The sequence below is a fragment of the Phoenix dactylifera genome, chromosome 1 (genome assembly GCF_051530095.1).
Source record: "Phoenix dactylifera cultivar Ajwa chromosome 1, Ajwa_hap1_PhDact_Kaust_v1.1, whole genome shotgun sequence".
Lineage (NCBI taxonomy): Eukaryota > Viridiplantae > Streptophyta > Magnoliopsida > Arecales > Arecaceae > Phoenix > Phoenix dactylifera.
Window position 1 is genome coordinate 69,169,851 of NC_143190.1, and position 21,588 is coordinate 69,191,438.

General features: G+C 36.7%; 4 protein-coding genes across 22 annotated transcripts in view; 1 reads left to right on the top strand and 3 right to left on the bottom strand.

Moving 5' to 3' along the window:
* Positions 1-332: 332 nt before the first annotated feature.
* On the top strand, positions 333-14,270 carry LOC103723444 (uncharacterized). Its single transcript, XM_089926939.1, has 9 exons — positions 333-719; positions 1,577-1,726; positions 2,015-2,199; positions 3,607-3,648; positions 4,829-4,964; positions 5,039-5,184; positions 11,294-11,416; positions 13,299-13,336; positions 13,939-14,270. The coding sequence occupies exons 3-9, from the start codon at positions 2,179-2,181 to the stop codon at positions 13,946-13,948; spliced, it is 516 nt and encodes a 171-aa protein (XP_089783065.1). The 5' UTR covers positions 333-719; positions 1,577-1,726; positions 2,015-2,178; the 3' UTR covers positions 13,949-14,270.
* LOC149768845 (syntaxin-23-like) lies at positions 5,933-8,575 on the bottom strand. Its single transcript, XM_089927406.1, has 5 exons — positions 8,260-8,575; positions 7,050-8,068; positions 6,692-6,766; positions 5,987-6,210; positions 5,933-5,940 (listed from the first exon to the last, which is right to left on the bottom strand). Exons 2-5 carry the CDS (start codon positions 7,145-7,147, stop codon positions 5,933-5,935), a joined length of 405 nt encoding a protein of 134 aa, XP_089783532.1. The 5' UTR covers positions 7,148-8,068; positions 8,260-8,575.
* LOC103723442 (uncharacterized) lies at positions 14,199-16,021 on the bottom strand. The gene is made up of 2 exons (XM_008814351.6): positions 15,677-16,021; positions 14,199-14,853 (listed from the first exon to the last, which is right to left on the bottom strand). Exons 1-2 carry the CDS (start codon positions 15,816-15,818, stop codon positions 14,363-14,365), a joined length of 633 nt encoding a protein of 210 aa, XP_008812573.3. The 5' UTR covers positions 15,819-16,021; the 3' UTR covers positions 14,199-14,362.
* A 147-nt stretch (positions 16,022-16,168) lies between these two features.
* Positions 16,169-21,588, bottom strand: part of ICS2 (isochorismate synthase 2) — a 44,424-nt gene continuing 39,004 nt past the window's right edge. For 10 of the 19 annotated variants that reach the window (XR_015973241.2, XM_088710904.2, XM_088710901.2 and 7 more), the window contains 4 exons: positions 19,023-19,120; positions 17,247-17,339; positions 17,015-17,093; positions 16,169-16,447 (listed from right to left, as the gene is read on the bottom strand). Coding sequence is in view for 12 of the 19 variants with exons in the window: in XM_088710904.2 (XP_088567030.2) it covers positions 17,019-17,093; positions 17,247-17,339; positions 19,023-19,120 (266 nt within the window). In the remaining 7 variants the exon portion in view is untranslated. Of the gene's footprint in view, positions 16,448-17,014; positions 17,094-17,246; positions 17,340-19,022; positions 19,121-19,447; positions 19,563-21,588 lie in introns of those variants that run through there. The other 9 variants (XR_015973232.2, XR_015973238.2, XR_015973240.2 and 6 more) reach the window with 3 other exon arrangements.

Below are 21,588 nucleotides of genomic sequence, written 5' to 3' on the forward strand. Positions count from 1 at the left end.
GATTTCCATATTTTATAAAAATTTTTTTAATAAGAAACATGAAAAAGTTATTTTTTCATGAATGAAGAATTGTTCATTTTTATTTTTTTTAAAAAAATTCTTCAGCATTAAAAAAATATTAAAAATTTATTATTAAAGATATAATAGGAATTGTATATAAGTTTTTTCAAAAAAAAAAGTAGATGCTCAACCAAACATAAATATTTTAAAAATTTATATTTTTTTATAGTAAATTAAATATACTAAAAATATTTTTTTAGATATTTTTTATTAAAAATAAAAATTATATTTTTATTAAAAAAATACTTCGTACGGACCAAACTCCTTCAAATAGATCACCTGAATATCCTCGCCGCTTTTATGCAGCGTTCCCTCTCCTTGGCCCGGATCTTTCCTCTTTTCTTTCTTCTCTGCGCCTCTCTTTCTCTCTCTTAGCTCTCTTCCCGTCTCCGATGTCGATCGTCCGGTGGCGGCCGGTGCTCCACCAGCTCCCGGAGAAAACCCTACATTTTCTCCCCTCGAGCCGTGGAGATGGAAGCTCGCGCGCTTGATCCGCTACCCGAAACCCTTCTTCCCGGCTTCCAGAGGAATTTCCGAGAACTGTGCTCGAAGAGCGCCCCCGATCGTCAGCGCAGGGTTGGCGCCGACGCCCTCCTCGCCGACGCCGCAGAGACCGAAGTATTGTTTTGGAGACGTTCGCCTTGAAGCGGACCCAAACGGTAACTACTCTCTTGCTCGATTTATCTCTCTTTGCGGTTCCAAATTTGTTGGAGAGGTGATGGATTTCGATCCGTCACTGCTCTCGGCGAATCCGGGGGCGGTCGAGGTCCTTCCGATTCGTGCGGCTCTAGGTGGCAGCCCAGTGGTAGGGGTGCTGCATTGATTTTTTTTTGGGATTTTAGGGTTTCGTTTTGAAGAACGGAGGAGGTCCTCCGATGCCCAGTATTAGAAGAACAAACACCAAATACAAAAATATTTGTGAGAGAAAATAATATTGGAGAGAATAAAAAACTTCTATTAAATAACAAAAGTATTACGGGACTCACAAAATCAAAAGCCAAAGAACTGTAATGTTCTCCTCAAGAACTCAACGCCACTATCACGGGACGCTCAAGATACTCATAACGCTGAGCCCTCCACAATCCTCTGTACTAACAGGATTCTATAAAATCTACCATGCGAGGGACTTTCTATCCTTAACTTCAAGACGTTACTCATTCTCTACAAGGCCTAAGCTTCATGCATCCACTTTATACGCTCTCACTGATCCTATTACTCTGACACGCCACTCCCAATTAAGTACTAGAACTCATGTTAGAATAGGACTCAAGTCCTTGTCAAACTCTCCTGCTAACAATCCTTGTGTCTAAGAGAAAGAGATCTGCTAGGAGAGCGCCTTTGTTGAGAATAACATACCAAGCTAGTCCTACTTTATTTAGCACTCCATGATGTTCAAAACCGAAGTCACTTATATTCTGCACAAAAATAATATCCTAACAAAACTAGGACTCGCAATGAACCGCCAACCCTCCCCCTTGTCCGTTGTGCACGCTGAAATTGACGATGACTTCACTAGGTTTTGGGCATGGCAGGTCGAAGGGGAGATAACAGTGAGATTGGATCTGGAGGAGGGAGATGGATCGAGATGGCGGCTCATGGTGGGGTGTAATCTGGAAGGGAAGCGGGTTTTGCACTGGGGAGTCACCTATTGTGATGAACTGGGAAGGTAAGCCACACCCCTTTGTTATCTTTATAGTTGAATCTTTCTTTGAAAAGAAAAACAAAAAGAAAAGGAAAAGAAGGAAAGTAAGATCTTTTTATCTATATACCAGGGGAAAAAAAAAAGAAAAATAAATCTCTATTTAATATCAAACTAGTGATAAATGCCCCCTTGCATCTATTTTGATTTATGTATTTCTATTTTTGTGCAAGTTCGACTTACATAGTCTGAGTTAAAATTTGCAGTCTCTTGGCTCTAATCTGCATGCCATGTGGCATAAAGGGATATGTGCAGTTTACGGGAATTCATGCGGTGTGTGTGGGTTGATCGAATGCTGACTTGCCAAGACAGCAAGGCAACCTTTTGTGCACTAACTGGTGCCCCAAAGCATTTTCTGTTCACAGTTGGCTGTTCAAGACTTGTATGATTTATTGGATCCTCAAAGATTATTCATACTAATGCAAATCCTTTTTCATGAAGTAAACATTTAATTCACCTGGTACTTTTACCTTTTCCTTTGGATGTATTGCTTGAAACTTGCCGACTGCTTGGAATTAGTTACTAAATGTCGATCCATGGAAAGTGTTTAGGCCCTGTTTAGGGGAGCTGTTAGTAGTAGAGCTTTTGGAAGTAGAGCTATTAGAAGTAGAGCTGTTTGAAGCAGAGCGTTTATAAAAAGTTGTTTGCTGTTTGCTGTTTGGTAACTATATTTCTAAAGTGCTGTGGCACTTTAACATGTGTTTGGTAAACAAACTGAGAAAGTACTTTTGTGTGATAAAATGACCATAAAGGACATTACCAGTATTATATAACAGAGCATAATAAAATATAATATGTATTAATACATAAATATGTGATATAGTATAATATTAATATAATGTAATATAATATTATTATAATATAGTACTATAACATTATGTATTATAGAATAATAATTTAATATAATATTAAATTATTTAAATAATATATCAATGTATTATGATATAATGTAATATAATATTATATTTATAGTATAATACAATAATAAATATATAAAATATTATAATTATTAGTGTAAATTAATTTTTCATCCTTCTAATGACCATTTATCTCTCTAACAAATAGAGAGAAAGGAAGAAGAAGATTGAGAGGGAAAGGAAGAAAGGAAGAGGCGGGATAAGGATTTTGGGAAAAAAAGTGTGATTTAAATGGGGGTATTTTGGTCCAAAAAACAGCTTCCCGACAAAGCTGAAAACAACATTTTCGGAAAGCTCCAAATTGGAGCTTCTCCCTCAAAGCTGTTTTTAGTTTCCTACAAAAGCTGAAACAGCTTTCCGAAAATTTTATCAAACACCATTTTTTATCTAAAAGTACTTTTGGAGGACCAAAAAGTGCTTTTTGGCCCTCCAAAAGCTCCTCCAAACAAGGCCTTAGTCTAATCTATATGAGATTTACTCTGTTTTGATTGTTACAAGTCTACTTGCAAAGTTTCTTAATGCCTGTTTGTTTCTTTTTAATATTTGAGTTGTAAAATTTCTAAATATAGCTATCCTTTGAAAAACTACAAGACTTAAGCATGAGTAAAACCATCAAGTTGTAATTTTTTGTTTACTAAAATCTAGCACATGCTCTGCACATAAAGGGTGAACAGAGGAATGAAAGGGCAAAAAGCCGATAACATTATGAAAGATATTTTTGTAATTTTCTTAAAAGTGGAGTTGAGCACTCAGGTTGGAGTTGAACCATGGACATTGTTTATAATATTAGTTTATTTCATACTTCTATTAGATGCTCTATTTTTCATCATAAAGATTTTCCAAGCATCTATCTATTTTATTGATTTGTTGGGTGGTATATTAGCCAATTATCATGACATGACTGCCTAAATGGTTGCTTTGGATGCGCAGGGGCTGGGAACCTTTAGAAAATGCCTACTAAATGTCTGCACAGTAAGATACTGATTATTGTCAAATCGTACGATTTTTTGCAAATTCCCATCTACTTTATCCTGTAGAATCATTGAGTTTGGCTGTATTGACTGCTCTAATGTTTTTGTCATATCATATTCCATTTTCAAAGTAATTTTGTGGTTTCCATAAATTTTTGGATTTTGGGATCAGCAGCCTTCCTCTTCTTTTTTTTTTTAATTTATCCACTTTTTGTTTAGGTCTGCAAACATATCAGATATCAGTTTGTCCATACCTATATCCATTTTTATTTGGTGAACATGGATACAGATATGTAAATTAGTTGGACACTAGACTCCATATCCATATTTGTTTTAGTCTTATGTGGATACATAGCAGACATTGGCAATATAGGTTTAGATGTGGATATAAATCAGATAATTGAACTTTATGAGCTTCAAGATCAAAAATGTTAAATTGAATTAAAGACATCAATGTTATCATTTATTTTCTTTTGAAATTTTAGAGAGTTATATCAGACTAAATAGTACAGGAAATGGAATTAGATATTTGCATATAGATTGGACAGTTGTGTATCCATTTCCATATTCACTTTTCTTTGATGGATATGAATATGTTTACTAATATTAGTCAGATCTAGAAGGATATTATCCGATCCATTTTCATCCCTATTTCTGTCACATCTTATAAATTCAAGGTTTGCATGGGATATTATACTGGTTTGGTATTTGGGCATCCATGTAGCCTGTTTAGGATCTGGATTCTTGATAGTTGTATAGAAAGATTAATATGATATTAGGGACTAAAAATATTAAAACAATACAAGAATTTCTATATCTAGCGGGATACATTTGTTAGAAATTCATGATTTAGGGGCCAGAATTCATAAGACATATTTTGTAGTGACATAGGAATAGCATGTGCTTGATCTAAAAAGAGAATTTCCTTCATACATTTTTTTTTTGGATCCTCAAATGGCAGTTCATTGCTAATGATTGACATGCTACCCTTTTTCTCCATGGGAATGTCCTGGTTTTGTATAATTGTTGTTCACTTTCTCCATGTGAATAACATTCACTTTTCCTTAACATCTTGTTTTTTTTGGCTTTTTTTTGTTAGAAGCATATGTCAATGGAGAGAAGCTCCTTTATAGTTGTGAGGTTGCTTGGTGACGATGATTTTTAGTTCTTTCTGTTTTCAGAGGCTTTTGACCACATATCTTGCTTTGCTGCTGAAAGCTCTACGATCTAGTTCTCAACCCAAGGAATTGCTGGTGAAGCCAAAGTTACTTAGCGGCAGAATAAGCACATTCGTGGATTTTATGAAGAATATTTTTTGTTGAAAGAAGAGTTTGTTCAAAATTTTATGACAGTTACTGTGAGGAAAAGCAATGAGTCAGATAAGAATATAGTGCAATTTGATGCTGATATACCTGGTGATGTTGTTGTTCGCTGGGGAGTCTGTAAGGATAATGGCAGAAAACGAGAAATCCCATCTGCCCCTTATCCTCCAGGAACCAAAATTTTTCAGCAGAAGACCCTTCAAACTTTGTTACAGGTGCACTAGAGAGGGACTGCTTTTTATATGTTTTAAGTTGCTGTCAAAATTATTTATTTCAAAGGATGCATTTCTTGCTAAAGATGTAACACTACAAGAAAATTCATCTTTTCCGACGCTTTTTATAATCTTTACCGACGCTTATAAGCGTCGGCTGAAGTTCCCGCGACACAAACAGAAGCGTCGCAAAAGCGTCGGCGATACCGGAGTGGCAAAAGTTTTTGCTGACGCTAAGGAAAAGCGTTGGCAAAAATAGGGCTTTCCCGACGCTAAAAAAAGCGTCAGCAAAAATATATTCGCCGATGCTTTAAAGCGTCAGGAAAGTCCAAAGCATGCACAGTTTTGGGTTTTCGCCGACGCTTTAAAGCGTCGGCAAATGTATTTTTGCCGACGCATTTTTTAGCGTTAGCGAGGGCGTTTTACCGACGCTTTAAAGCGTCGGCCGGCGTAGGGTGCCACAACTTTTATTTACCAACGCTTTAAAGCGTCGGGATTGCTATTTTTTAAAAAAAATAAAAATACGAATGTAAATTATAAAAACACATTATAACAATATGAACCTGTATTACATTTACATTGACACAAACATTCAAATCATTCGAAATATTTAAATTTCCATATCTTAGAATTACAATGTACTTTGCAAAATAAGAAACATATACATATCAAATTCCATAAAAACCAGTCTAGAAGGTATCAAGGACGGGATTCAGCTCCATCATCATTATCTCTATGAGCTTTTCAAGTCTCAGGAATCTGCAAAAAAAAAGGGGAAACCATATATGTAAATTAATTTATTTACTTGTCTCTTCTAGAGAACTCTCTGATGGAATGGCTGACGCCCTTTTATGAACTCCAGCACCTTGCTCCGAGTTGCTTGAGTGTGAGTATTTTGGATTTGAATATGCTGAACCATGACTTTTAATTGGTTGAGGGAGAGCAGTCATCTCCTGCATGCCTTCCTCTCTCTCCTCAATGATGGCTTCATTAAAGACAATTTCATTGTCCAGTAGCAATACCTCTTGTCTACAATGCCACAAAATTAAAATTAAAACACAAACTTCCAACATCAGCTGAGAATTGTCAAAGACGCATGTCAGGGAAGAAGCCAATGGGGGATAATTTCTATCCAAGAATAGATGGCAGCAATCTCAAAACTATCAAGCGAACGATAATCAAAAATTCACAAAAGGGAAAGTTGAGCTCGTAAACATTGATGATGTCAAGAAAAAGAGCGACAATACAGAATTTTGCACTCAGGCAGCTGGAATCCACAAAATGATGGGAAAATGTCCTATCAAGGTCAACTAGATGAATCTATAAAACAATGCAAGAAATTCAAAAGTTGCATGTGCAAGAGATCGGTGCCAAATAATACCTGGCACAGCATCTAGAAGTGTTTAAATATCAGTACTACAGTCTTTTGTGCCAAGCATGGCAATTTCACAAACGGACTCAACTATATAATCATTATGCATCAAAGGATTAAAATAGAAAGACCTCTCACCTTCTAGATTCCACAAGCAGAGCACGTTGTTCAGATGTTTTATCAGCACTAACATCTATCTCTCTAGCAGTATAGCTGCACAAAAATAACTAGGCTACAGCAATCAGATGATCAGCAGGGCACAAAGATCGCAATGTATCATGTATTGATACTGTAATTTGCAGAAATTCAGCATTGAAAATACACCAATTACTATGAAAACTACTATTTACCAGTGAAAATTCATGAGAATACATCAAATTTATGTTAAATAGCTTCGCACAACCAAAAAAAAAAAAAAAAGACAAATACACATGACTGACAATCATTATTCACGACTTCTTGAGACCTAATAAGAGCTGAGTGAGTAAATCAGTACCTCGAAGGAATAACTGCTTGAGCTTTCTGAAACTCTTTTAGAACTGCTTGGAAATCTTTTGCAAGCTTTGCATCGGCTATCTTTTTGCTTGCCTGCATTTAGAAATTCATGTCTAAGAATCACGGAATTAAGGGGGAAAATCAGCATGATGTGTAGACCAATAGTCTTAGAGGCCTTATTAGAATGAAGCATATATACAATATGTCACCTCTATATAGCTGGAAGTCTCAAAATAGCTGCCACCATGCCATAGTAATTTAAACATTATGCACCAGAAACAACAATTATGACCACTACATCATTTGACAAGGACAAGTTCATGAATTACCAATCAAGAGCACAGCCATGATATAGCTCTCAAAAAGGTTTAACAACCCAAGAGATCAATTACAGCAATTAAATACTAAGGCTGTTTTTGGTTCATGGATAAACCCCAAAAGTAATTGCAATCATGACCAACTACATTATTTGACAAGCACATGCTCATGAATTACCAATAAAAAGTACAACTATGGTATACCTCTCAAATAGTTTGAACAACTCAAGAGATCAATTCCAGCAATTAATTACTAAGGCTGTCTCTGGCTCATGGATAAACCCCAAAAGTCAAATACCAAAATCACATTTGGTTTAACCAAAGTAAGCTCATTTTGAACAGCAGAAACATTGTTTAATTAGAATGATGAATCAGAAACATCATCCTACTACCCCAAAAGTTGAAAGCATTTAACTTCTATACCTTTCCCTACAATAAGGACGATTCCCATTTTCAGTCAAAGAACTCTTAGGGTTGCAGTGAATTAAATGACTACCCAAAATGAACAAATGGAAGAAGGAATGAAAAAAAATGGGAACAAATATATTTGCCACAAATTCATGTATGCATATGTCTGTAACAATCTACTAATACTACAATTGTGCACATACTTCCAATTCAGCTCCTTCTCTGCTTTAGCAGTTAATGCATAAACAATTTCAGCATCACCAGGCCGCCTTCTAGCCATGACCAGAGGGATTTTCTGAAAGAATTTTCAGGATTAGTAACTACAAATTCATAAGTTACCAAGAAAATTCTAAAAGAAACTACAAATACTTGTATAACAAGCAGCACAAGTTCGGATACTGTATTGATTTACTTTATTCAATGCATGGAAAACAAGAGATGATTCATCCATTTTGATCAAATTATCGCAAACAGAAGCAGTGGTACCTTTCCAGAGGCCTTCTCAAATGCTGTCACCATTTCCAGCACAGATGTTCCTTTTCCAGTCCCTAGATTATACACTTCGCAGCCTATCACTCACAAGCAACTTAATCAGAACAAAGACAGCAAGATATTACTAGTCTATATAAAGTTTTTTTTAATACCTAACTATGAATAATCGTGCAAAACCATGCAAAGAGAAGATGACAACTGCATTGAATTATATAAGTTACAGACATAAACATATGGCTAACCTATTTAGGGAAGACAGTTCCTAAAAGAAATTAATGATTTCAGTATTGTAACCAGCAAACCCCAACCCACTCCCTTCCTCCCTACTACAACCGACCACACACAAAAAGAAATTTATGATTTCAGTATTATAACCAGCAAACCCCAACCCACTCCCTTCCCCCCTATTACAACCTACCAAACATGCACGCACGCACACGCATCACACAAAACTCACAAAAACCGTGAATCAGAAAAAGAAAAAGGTGAAAGGAAAAAAAAAAAGGCTATGGAAACGGCAAAGAAAATACTGAGTCTGTGATCCAGGGCCTCTCTCTTTTCTCTTCTCTTAGATAGCGTGGTCCAGTTCACCGGAGAGAACCCTAATCCAATACCTTCTACGGATCCACAAAAACAAAAATCCAACAAAAAGTTTCTTCCCAAATAATCAAACACAAGAGGGATTCAATCAACAATTTGATCAAACCGAAAGAAAACAATGGATTCGAAGAAGGGGAAGAACAATCATACCTTCAAGGCTCTTCCGGTCGGCGCTGCAGAGGAGAGAGTAAGAGAGGAGGTTGCGCCGCAGAGGAGGGAGGAGGAGAGGACGTCGCTTGGCGCCGAAGAGGAGGGAGAAGGACGGGACAACGGTCGGCGCCGGAGAGGAGGGAGGAGGAGGCAGAGGAGGGCTTGATATGTCGATCGAGGATGGAGGAGGGGGGCGGACGCGGGTTTTGATGGGTATTTGGTTTTCAACGATGCGAATAAGCGTTGTCTTAGGGCAACTCTACGACAACGCTAAGAAGTGTCGTATATTGCCGACGCTTTTAAAATGCGTCGGCTATTTTTGGCGCTCTGCGGGAAATTGCCGATGCTTGTAGTAAGCGTCGGCAAAAAAGCGTCGTTAAAATCCCTTTTTCCTGTAGTATAAGGTTGCTCTACTATTTGTACCAGAATTCTTCTAGAGAAGAAAAATTGCAAGTATTACAGGATCTCATATCAAGAAATGCATACAAAATGAAAGTTGTAAGCTACATCATGTTGATGCTAAATTTGGAAACTTTAAGAAACTATAATTGGAAAAAAAAAGAAATTATTTGGAAAGCTGTGCAGTGTAATATAGCATGAATTCATGAAAAACTTTGAAATGACATGGTGCATCTTGGTAGTCATTTCTGTTTATGACATTTTTTCCTTATTTATCATTAAAAGAAGAATGCATAAGGTATAAAGACCAATATTTTGTTTATTGTTTTGCTTCATATGATTATGATTATGAGATGGAATAGGAAGATTTGGCAAATTAGGATCAATAAAGCGCCACTGAAATAGTTGGGAGAAGGCTTGAATATGATTATGATTAAGAGATAAAAAACAGTATCCATTTTGGAGGACTGGCCCTTTTGTAAGATTTAGACCAAGGAGGATATGTAACTCTTGTTGGGTATGATTTCCATACATGTTGTAGTAGTATAATCAAGATGCTCACAGGCAGAGAATCATTGATTGGATAAATGCTACAAATGGAACTGCTGGTGCCTTTGATGTCACTACTAAAGGAATCCTTCACACTGTAAGATCTGTTGACTCTCTTTTCCTTATCTTTTTAACATCCCACTTTTCTCTTTTGAAGTCACAGCAGATTTTACTCGTTAGAGAACTATAACATGCTTATCTATTGAAGCTCATCTCAGCTCTGAGGCTGGCGGATTATGTGATCCTAAATGCTGAAAACCATTTCATATGGTCTAGATCTTTTGCTATTATTTTGGTACTTATACTGCTCTGACTTAAATAAGGAACACTTAGAAGTTATATAAATAAACATTTCTATATTATCAATTAAAGAACATAGAGATAATTTTTAAAATTTAGTTGCTAGTTCTGCTGTCATTTATTCTTGCTGGGGAGCACTAACTTAATGATGCGACTGACATGGATTTACACATTAGTCAATCATCATATGAGCAAGATCATTATGTTGACCAGTCCATCAACTTATATGATATTGAGCCTTAAAGCTTTTAATGGGTATTAATGCCTAAAATATCTATAGTTATACTTTCAATCTAACATCTGTTTGTTTACTGTGCTCTATTGGTAAATGTGGAGCATCATTTTCTGAGAACCTGTGCTTTAACTTTCAAATTTATGCAATGTCCTTGCTTGAATGGTGCTTTAAAATGCAATAAAACTTCATAAGAGTGGTGGGCAGTATGACCAGGATAGTCAAGTTGCTATATGAAGTGTCTCAGTCAAATTTTGACTTATATTAAAACTGTTCACAGGGTTACATTGAGTTTTGTATTGCAATATTGCATTTAGCTGTAAATTGCAATATCCTTTTGACTGCACACATCCAAACACAGATGCACAAAATGGTGGTGATGACGATGATGACAAGATTAGTGCATGCTCTTTAACTTTGTATTTCTGGATTTCAGCATGACTGATTCACAGAAAGTTGGAAACTTCCGGTTATCCTAGAAGTCTTTGTGATGTCTCGGCCACAAATGGGGGAATGCCTAGGATCTCTGGGAGTTCAGGAATATCCTGTGGAAATGGAGTTTCTGAGTGAACCACAAGATGCTTTCTTTGTTTTTTGTATGGAGAATGCTTATGCTATTTGAGAACTTATCTTGGTGTTCATCTCATGCTTCTTGTTCTTCTATCAATTTTCCACACCCATTTCCCATAGTGGCAACTACCAATACATCTGAGTTCAAGTTAAGCTTATAATCATTAATTGCTTCATAAAAATGTCATTGGGTCAATTATAACTTAACGGGCTATTTTGTTCTTCTAGGACTTGGAAACGTGCGAGTATTGGCAATTATCTGATCAAAAGGGGAAGCCACTTGGGGTTGTAGGTTGGTGGCCATCTCATGCAGTTACATTTATAGAGAATCATGATACTGTCTCTACTCTGGTATGAAATGCCTAAAGTTATCTTGCCTCTTGAGATCTTTCATAGTTTCATTTTTCGACATGTTGGAAAACAACATAGTCTAAAGTGAAAGTTTTCTAATTTATCCATTTTAACTTGATTCTTTTTAATATTAGTAAATTCTCGAAATAGTTACAAAAGTGTATCTAGAGTTCTTTCTCTTTATTTGACACTGTTAAGCAAGGAAGATGCATATCTTAAAACTCCTAATGAATACATGAACAATTCATGGACTAATTTTAGTTTTTCTTGGTCACCGTCCCTTTTCTTTATGTTGAATGTACCTTTGTGGTATCCATTCTCTATTTACCTACCGACCTATGTTAAGCTTTTTAGCTTAAATTTTTATTGCCATTTTTGACTTTGTCTCCATTCCTGGTTTCAGCATTATGCCTTTCTTTTTCTTTTTCTGTTCTACTCTTTAACAATATCGTCTTTGCTTATCCCTAATTGTTTGCACTGGTTGGAATAGAAAGAATTTTGTTCTTATGTACACATCTTTAATTGAGTTGCTACCATTTGATATTATTTGTTTCTTCTTTAGATACATAAAATGCACTGATTAAATATCATTTCAGCACTGTTTACAAATATCATAAACTTAACTATCATGGTTTCAGTCTACACTGGTTAAAAGTCAGATTCCTATCCACTGTCTGCTATTGAGGATTACCAAATCCAAACCTGCCAGTAGATTGATCCACATGACTTGACTCGAATCTACCCACTAGAGAGTATAGACAATGTCAAAGATGAAAGAGGCTGGCACAATATCAGCCCAGCCCAGCACTGTGATAGTCAATATGGACTCATAGTAAGTGGAGGTAAAAGCCCAAAACTTAGTATAAAGGACCATCCTCCATCAAACATCACCCAGTCCAGCCAGCAGAAAACTTGAACAATACAATTATACAAATTGAATGAATATTTATGAAATATAACCTACTTTTCCTACTTCGAGCTCCATTCTTGCCTTTCTTTCATAACTATTTGGTTCACCACTAGAGTTACTGTTATCGTCTAGGAAGGCTAAACCAACCCGAACTGGATGAACCGAACCGGTCAAAAATCAGAATGGTTTAGGCGGTTGGGTTGGTTCATCCCCTTTAAAGGCCCAGGCCCTAAATGCCCCCATTCCACTATGATCAAGGCTTCGAAGCTCTGTTGCTCGCCCGATCACTCATCCTGCTTGCTTGGTCGCTTGTCAAGCTCCTCTTTGACACCGATCCTGACCAATGCCCAAGTTTGCCCCTCCGCCTCTCTCCCTCCCTCACAGTATGGTATGGATTCATATTGTGCCAAACCCATCGCCGGCAGGTATGATCTCCGGTAATGGTTTGGTGAACCTTGATTACTGTTGTTGACCCACCCATAAAAGGTCATATTTCTAGTTTTCTTATAGATGCTCTTCCAAATTATCTTTGTTTAAAATGTCATGCGAAGAAACAGATCAACCACTAAGGTCACTTCCTCAAGCATTATTTTTTTCGTATCAACTTTCAAATTGCATTTCTTTGAAAATAAAGGGCATTTTAGGAAAAATTCACATGCCAGAACCAACAGTACATTTGGAGTTCAGTATTTGTAGTTCTTTGTGAACAATGAATCGATTGCTATCTTATGGATACAATACTTGGAATGAAGGAAAAACATTGCCATTGAATGTCTAGCTGTTTGCTTATGAAAAAACCATTAGGTTATGTTAAATATTTAAGCCTTGTATATCTGTAAAGATGTTTATTGAGAATTTACATCCCTTAACACAATGTCAGAAACAAGTTAGATTATTTAAATATCTAAATCTGACTTTCCTTGTCTCATAATAATGGAATTCTTTTCATGTTGTACCTTGTTTTTTCAACAGGGTCATTGGAGATTCCCATCTGGTAAGGAGATGCAAGGGTATGCCTACATCCTGACACATCCTGGCCCACCTGCAGTTTTTCATGACCACATATTTTCTCACCATCAGCAAGAAATTTCTAGATTAATCTCACTCAGACATCAGAAGAAGATTCACTCCAAGAGTATGGAGTGGATGCCGTACATCAAAATAAAGACACCTTTATTTATTTTTAGATGTTTGAAACTTGTAAAGAATGATCCCTTATTATACATGGATAGGATATATAAAAATAACTTTTTGAGACCACACATTCTGTGCTAAGTTTTCATGGATGCTTTGATTGGTCTGTTTCCCTCATGTAGAGCAATATTTATCATGATCAAAACATTATCCAAAAAAGAAAAATAGAATAAAAGAAAACAGAAAAGTTATTTCCCTCATGGTGTTTAAAGTTTTGATCTTCAGCGAGAGAAGTTTGATTATGATTGAGTGCATGATTAGTTATTTAGAATGGCTTTCACTTCTGACCGACAGTGAATCCTGTATGAAATGTCCAAATGAGCACCTCGTTTCTTTGCTTTTCATGTGCAATGCCTGCCTAAATAGTGCCATTTTAGCCTTCCACGTTCTGAATTTCACAACTAATTGCATGTTTCAGATCAAGATAACAAAGGCAGAGAGGGATGTCTATGCAGCTGAGATTGGTGAGAAGATTGCAGTCAAGATTGGGCCAGGATATTATGAGCCATCAAGCAGTCCTAAGAAATGGAGTTCGGCTGGTGAAGGAAGGAGGCAACTTGAATTGTATGTAGCATCAACTCTAACCAAATTATTAGTTTATTATGATTGACGTGTAAAGTTTATATCAATCTTCATCATATCTAGAGAACTTATTCTTTAAAAGTTGTATTCCAGTACTTTATAAAACACCCCTTACCCGTGGGTGAAATGAGAGTAATTGATAAGTAATTTTCACACACTTTGATCTTAGTGCAGATCAAAATAATTGTAGTAGTTGCTGTATTTTAGGACTTTACAAGTTATACTGTGGCAAGTCAACTGCAGAAGGCTGGTGGATGTGCTCATCTTCCACTTGACCTCAGTTTTCCGGATACATAAAAGCCAACGGAGAAGGCTGCAGCACCGACAGCGATGGCCTTTTTGTTCTTGCTGATTGTCTCCAGTAATCCATCTATCAATCCATAATCCAGCCACCCTTCCACATTCTCCGCGATTCTTACTTTCCAATCCCCCGCTTTCTTTTTACATTCTTCGAGTCTGTCAGCCCCGACCAGGCTGCTGCTTGGCTTCTCGGGTGGGGCTCCCACTTGCTTTTTTTCGCATGAAGCAGCCCTTTGAGGTTCCTGCTTCTCTGACACCACCTTCTTTGGCATGAATAAACAGAGATGTGCTTCTTCAAATTTCCCTCGGATCTTATCAGCATGTGAATCTTTAGGAACGGCAAAAACCTGCTCCAAACGCATATATTTGCCATCACCGAGTGGCCTCCCGCCCCTTATTGTTAGCTTCCCACAGCAGTCAACCTGGACCTTGATTTCATCCTTTTGGAAACCTTTATTTTAGGAAAAAAAAGGGGGAAAAAAAGAAAAGAAGAGAGAGAGAGAGATTAGATTTGGAATGACCAATAAGCCTTTCATGTGATTAGATGACATGAGACGGTACGTTAATGTTTTATTGAGTCGAGAAATCTAAATAATATATTTTAATTAATTTTTTTTAGATGAGGTTTCTAAATTGTCATAAATAGTATTGGAGTAGAGCCGGTCATAGTTTACGTGGACTAGAAGATACTGCAATATAGGTCTATTTAAATTAATCATGATCTGTATTTATGATTAAATTTGAATAAATTTGAACATTAGTTTAAATAGAATGTCAAGAATTTATGCATGCATGTATTTAGCCCCTCGTTAGCTAGATATTTATATGAGACTAAAGAATCCATTCTTCTGGTAGTCTTTTTAGATGGGGATATGGATTGTCACAAAGAAACCATTAAGAATTTAAAATATCAGGATCTCCTGATTTCTTGTCACCACTCACCCCTCCAATGATTCTCCCACTAGAATAAGGTTAAAAAACAAGGAAAAAAAACGATCCGACGCTCGTTAAGGATTGACGTGACCGATGCCTGCATGGCATCAAAAAAATCAAGGATTTTTTTTTTGCTTCTCTTTGTTTGGAGCTGAGTGCAATGCATTGTTGAAATATTAAAAAAAATCATAGTGGTAGTCGTAATGAAATGAACTGGGGCTTGTCCTGATGGTGCTAATAACCAGTAACCAAAACTTTTGGCGGTGCATCTCAGTATGGGATCCATATAATTGGAGTGTGGGGTAAGCAACCAAAACCCAGTGATGGTTATATGCTCATACCTGGGAGGCAAACGCGTAGTATATGTTTATCGGGATCCTGCGTCCATTGAGTGGCTGGCTGAAAAAAAGTGCAGCTCTGCGTGCAAGCCATTTGGAGTCGAGAGCAAACTAGCGTTGATGTTGGTTTGCATGCGAGTGGCATCTCTCTCTCTCTCTCTCTCTATATATATATATATAAATATAAATATAAATATAAATATACAATCCTTGTCCCGAGGTTGCGCCCGCGACTGCTTATTCCAAACTTTTCTTCATCGGCGCTCATGCTAGTCGCAGATGAAAGGCAATTCTTCGCATCTTCCAAGCTTGCAAAAGAGAATTCCAAACTTTGTCCGATTCTCGGATAAGGGAAACCTTGACTTGGGATAAATGGGAAGAATTAAATTCCCCAAGCTAGGCCAGAGGGCTGCTGGTATTTTATGGATGGGCTCGGCTCACCAAATCAATTTTTTTGCTTAACATGAGTGGGGCCATCACAGGCTCTCAGGACCATCGGCAAAGCCATATACGCATGGCAACTGTCTTGGAGTGTTGTTTACAGTAAAATAACATACCAAAATGTCTGTACATACATAATGGTTTAAGTTATTACCAAAGTATATGCCGGCTACAAGGTTTGGAAATCTGCAATTCCCTCGGGAAAGCAGATCCTTCTTCTTCAGCTTAATCAAGACTTTCAACTGCCAGAATTCGTCATGCACGTCCACCGCAAAAGGAGGAAAAAGCTGAACCAGCAGCCAATCTATCAATCACCCACCTCCACAACGGTGCCTGCCATTAACAACAAATCCCGTTGAAGCACCATCAAATGAAAAGGCAAACATCATCATTTACAACTAGAGAACAGCATCATTCACGGCTAGAACAAACGAAGTAATTTCAAAGAAACAGTCCCCTATTAAATTTTCCTCCATTATCTCCCAAGTCTATGTATCGAACACTAAACATGCATAAAGCCACTCTTTTAGTATAATTTTATTTTTCTCGAGTTAAAAAAAGACAATGTTCAAATGGTTAAAAAAAAAAAAACAATGTTTAGAAAGGATTAAAGAAGAAAAGTCGTGTTTACTAACAAATTATCTCTCAAAAAATACTTGGCCTTCATATAATGTAAGAAAGAACATTTAAAGTACATCATGCATCTCTAGTCATCACAGCCTCGGAATCTTCTGTATGAGTAATCTACAACTGGAACTCGCCAGAGACATGGATTATCGAGCAAGAAGACCAGAAATAAACCATTTTTTTCTCTTAAAGAAATATTTTATTATGCATCCAAATGAGAGACTCGCGAGTCTTCATAAAAAATTTTAGCAACGACAGAAAGTCACGAGTCACCTGCTCAGTTGGCGGAGCCCATGTTCATCTCTTGATAGCAAGCATCAGGTACTTCTTTACGTTCAAACAACTTTGTGAACTGAGAAAAATGGAAAACAATATAAACAGAATCATGCATTAATCTTAATAAATATATATATAAATAGGGAAAAAAGTGGGAGCATGCAGTGTATGCAGTTTGCCACATGCGTACATACATAAACGCCAGAGAGAGAGAGAGAGAGAGAGAGACCTGGGATGCCTTCAGATCTAGTTCATCCCATTCCAAAGATGAGTTAGTTCCTTCAACGATCCCAGCACCAGCATAGACCAATGTGCCAACACCCTGCAATACACATAGGTAAAGCAGGTTGAGCATAAAAAATTACTAGCCAATAAATGCAAAGAAAAAAAAAACATAAGAATAATATCATAATATGCGGTCAAGTTAATATATCCTATTTCATTTATATCTAGGGCCATAAAGAAAAACACCAATAGATTCGTTTTAAATATACTTCCAATTCTGTTCAACAGCTATAAGATTATAAAGCTGTATTGCATGAAGTCGATGATGAAATAATATGCTGCTATGCTTACATCTGAAGCATTTTAACAGAAAAGATCAATTTGTGGAAGTATTGTGAATAAGATACTTGACCATTTGGACCCCTTTTATTTTAAAGGATAGAACCTCTAGTTTTCAGCTACAATGTGAAATTTTGCAATAGTACTGAAATCAATATATCATTCTTCAACAATATGTTATATAGATGTCCTTCAACAACTTCAGTTAATGCACAAATTTAAGAATAAAGTAGGATGATCTACATGGCCTACGAATCCAAGGAATAACTAAATTGTGTAAGTAATCAATAGCTTTTGTTAAACATCATGCGAACTTTATAAATTGGGCAGACGATAGCAGGCAAGCTAGCTCATACCAAAAAGTTGGGGGGGATTTAGATTACTACTTGCAAAGACCAAAACCAAACTTCTATTTCAAAGTATTGCAAACTGCAACACATTTTTCCTTGTAAAATCCTTTGTCCTGTAAATTTCTTATACCATCTTCCTACAGCACACCTTCAATACCTACAAATTCTGAAATTACATAACTCATTTCTACCTTATGAGATGTTGGATTGGGTGTGGAATGAAAAGAGTAAGGACAAACTAGCAATTCTTCTACATCTACAAGTTACATCCAGTTAATTATACTCTTCGCTAAGATCTTCATAATTCCTTGTTTCCTTTTCTTTTAGCATCATTATCTTCATCTCCTCAAGGTAGTACACATGCACCGTCTGTAAGAACCTATTAGGCTTCCCTCACATGAATTTCTTCGGCTTTCAACAGACATAGTAGATGCTCTAAAGGATGATTTCATGCTGTACAAGTTTGCTTGACTTTTGTTGCTAGTTTGATATCTTGGTTCATGGTTAAAAGGAGGATTTTGAAACTTTCCATCGATTATCTCTTATTAAAAATTACTGCTATTTTATCCTACTTTTTTATACTCTACTATTTTGTTGATATCTTATAAACAAATTACCTATACTTTATAAAGAAACAGTAATTTCCTATTGGGTTAAAAAGACAAATCCTCTGCAGTTTGATGAATTAATAAGGTGTTTCATGCCGATTCCAGAAGGGCATTAGTTCTAAAATACCTAGCTAGAATCAATTTAATGGTTTTTAACTAGGATCTCAAGATCCTATCTATTTTCATGACCAAAACCAACAGATTTCATCTCAACTGTCTCAACAGTGTTATTTGCTTTAGGACTACTTAGCTCAAATATCATATTTAAGATTCAAACCAGAAAATAATCCAAAATATATAATATAAATCTGAAGAGAACTGAATGAAGACAGAACATAGGTAGTGGTGTATTTTGGCCATAAAGTGTTAGGGTATGTTAGGACTGATCAAACCATATGTTAGCAGGCATTACACTCATTAAATTCCAAATCTACATTTCCAGGTTTGAAGCATTTGCAGAAAGAAGCCTTTGTTTATCCTTACCTTTCCCACTAAAGCCGATCTGATCCCAACAGCAAATTCACTTTCTCTTCCTCCAAACCAACCAACAGGTCCAGCATACATACCTCGATCAAACATCTCTAGAAAAAGTAAAAAACTACTCATATTAGTCTCCATCAGAGTTCCTACAGTTGTAGGTGCTCTTGTGCATAATATTATAATAGTAGGCAGCATCAATCATTTAGAATGAAATTAGGCTTTCCATTTTTAAGAGAAAAAAGAAAATCCTGGAGTCTTTTTTTTAGTGGCTTATGATGCAATGGACTTCATCTATCTCAGTGCCTTTTCCGTGACATCACTATTGTGCTCATCACTCCACTTCAAGAGTAATAACTAGACTGACATTTGAATTGGCAGCATTTTGGGCTTATGCAGAGAGGGAAAAGCTCATTAAGATTGACTAGCACCTCATTTGAAACTTCTGTCTTCATATCTACCACTTCATTATGCCCAATCTACAAAGAAATTGGCAGACTACTTCACAAAGATCCACAGTACAGAACGCTCTCAATGCATGTCAATCTGTTGCAACTTTGAGGAGGGTGTTAGAAATGTTGTATGATTTAAAGTATTATGTGTAAACAAACTTCTTAATCATATTTACATATTTTGCTAGAGGATCATAAAACATTGTAATTGCATATTTTGACTTATTGCCTTGTACACTGAATTCTTGCAAAGCTGCAGCATTTCCAAACAGTACTCGAACAAACTAACACCATATTGCTTCTCCAATCTCCAATTTAATGATAGGCTCCATTTTTTTAAGGTTCATGTTATTTCATGTTAGTCATTACTCATCAGTTTTAATTTTGGTGAATGATTAGTCATTAGTTTTATGCGAGTAAAGACTGCTCTAAAGGATCGCTGTCTAGGCTAAGATGGCACCTTTTCTGCCTTTCTTAGGGCCCAAGTCCCCCATATGCGGCTTGGTTGCATAAGGAGTGTCGAGACATCCTATCTAAGCGAAAAACACACCCATAGGCATGGTAAACAGATTAGAATCTGGGCAGGTTAGGCAGTTAAAGGCAGATTCGAGTATTTATAATCAGATCAGGCAGGTCAAAGCCATTAATAGGTGAGCAAGTCATAAGATTTCACATAGTAACTTCTCCCCGCCATTTCCTAAGCACCGACAAGTAACAAGAGAGAGAAAGAGAAGGAAGCGGGAGAGGTGCTCTTCTCATGGCCGTCATGCAGTTGTGGCTACGCATATGCACATACATATGTACATATATACATACAGCTTCCTCCTTACTCCAATCCCCACCACCTCTCCTATTCCTTCCTTGTGTGAACTACCCCCTGTTGGGAATTGTATCCTAAAAGTCAATCGTCAGCAGCATATTGATGATTGAATTTTGTAAATAAATTGACAAATTAATAAAGTGTTATTTGGCATTATTCATCATTTTATTGAACATCTTCAAATGAACTCTTATATGATGAAGTCCTTAGGACTTATTTTATGATAAAGGAGGATTTATCTTCAAGTCCTTAAACCTGTTCGCGACCAAATGATATACTGTTACTAGGACGACAGCATTATCGAGATTAGGTCGTTGTGAGACATATACGTTGGTTGTCCTCTTAACCAAGGAGTGTGGAGATACTGATATGTCATACAGGTGAAGTGTAGGAGTACATTTCACTGAACATGATAAATTTCGGAACACTCTACTGTCGAGAGATGTTCCGAGTGGATATGGATATAAGTATCCCTCAGACCTGAGATCACCACAGTGATGAGCAAGCAACTCACTGTACTTTGGTACCGGACTACCAGAATTTCTAATTCTGGGACGGAAGGTTACTGGGTGCAGTCAAGTACTTGCGAAATCAGTGAGTGAGTCAAGATAAAAATGACCCTTCCTAAAAACGGGAGATAATGCTTTGTGTTCAATTTAGCAAAACCTTGGCCAGGGTAATCCTTGTGAGGAGTCACAGGATTTCTAAAGTTGAATCACATCATGAATGCACTGATCACAGAGTTGACAAAACTCTAAGGTCATCCTGGCATTAGGAGTCAAAGGGATGAATTATACAGTAACCATAGTCCAGGGTTCCAGAATATTTGCTTCTCATATATTCGGCCTATCCGGACGTCGGGTACCATTGCTAGATGGTCACATCGAGTAGTGCAGGAAGTCGTTCCTGTACTACCGGCTTAGGTTCGAGCTTATGAGGTCACACGCATAGAAGTTTCCTGATTGATCAAGATAGCTGATGGATGGTTGAGAATCACTCAGGGATAATTTGGTCAAGTCGATTGGCAAATTATCTTATAAAATAATTAAAATAATTATTGGAGAATTAATTAGTAATTAGATTACTAATAAACTCAATTTGATTGAGTAATTGGACTGAGGATGAGCCAAATTGAATTGGATTCAACTCTGGGCTCAATCAGGATTTTTGACCTAATTGGATTAGGTCTAAATCAAGAGGACTTAGGCTGACCAAATTAAATTAGATTAAATTTGTGCTTAATTAGGGATTGACCTAATTGGATTAGATTCAACCCAAGGTAATTGGACAATCCTAATTG

Bases quoted from the DNA above. Each gene is read 5' to 3' on its own strand.
- LOC103723444 (XM_089926939.1), top strand. From the start codon at position 2,179: ATGCAAATCCTTTTTCATGAA. The intron at 4,965-5,038 runs GTTGAAAGAAGA...ATAAGAATATAG, and splicing joins TTTTATGAAGAATATTTTTT to TGCAATTTGATGCTGATATA. The intron at 5,185-11,293 runs GTGCACTAGAGA...TTGTTCTTCTAG, and splicing joins CCCTTCAAACTTTGTTACAG to GACTTGGAAACGTGCGAGTA.
- LOC103723442 (XM_008814351.6), bottom strand. From the start codon at position 15,818: ATGCCACTCGCATGCAAACCAACATCAACGCTAGTTTGCTCTCGACTC. The intron at 14,854-15,676 runs GTATGAGCATAT...CCTAAAATAAAG, and splicing joins ACTACGCGTTTGCCTCCCAG to GTTTCCAAAAGGATGAAATC.
- LOC149768845 (XM_089927406.1), bottom strand. From the start codon at position 7,147: ATGCAGGCAAGCAAAAAGATAGCCGATGCAAAGCTTGCAAAAGATTTC. The intron at 6,767-7,049 runs GTACTGATTTAC...ATTTTTGTGCAG, and splicing joins CAAGCAGTTATTCCTTCGAG to CTATACTGCTAGAGAGATAG. The intron at 6,211-6,691 runs GTGAGAGGTCTT...GTGGCATTGTAG, and splicing joins CTGCTTGTGGAATCTAGAAG to ACAAGAGGTATTGCTACTGG.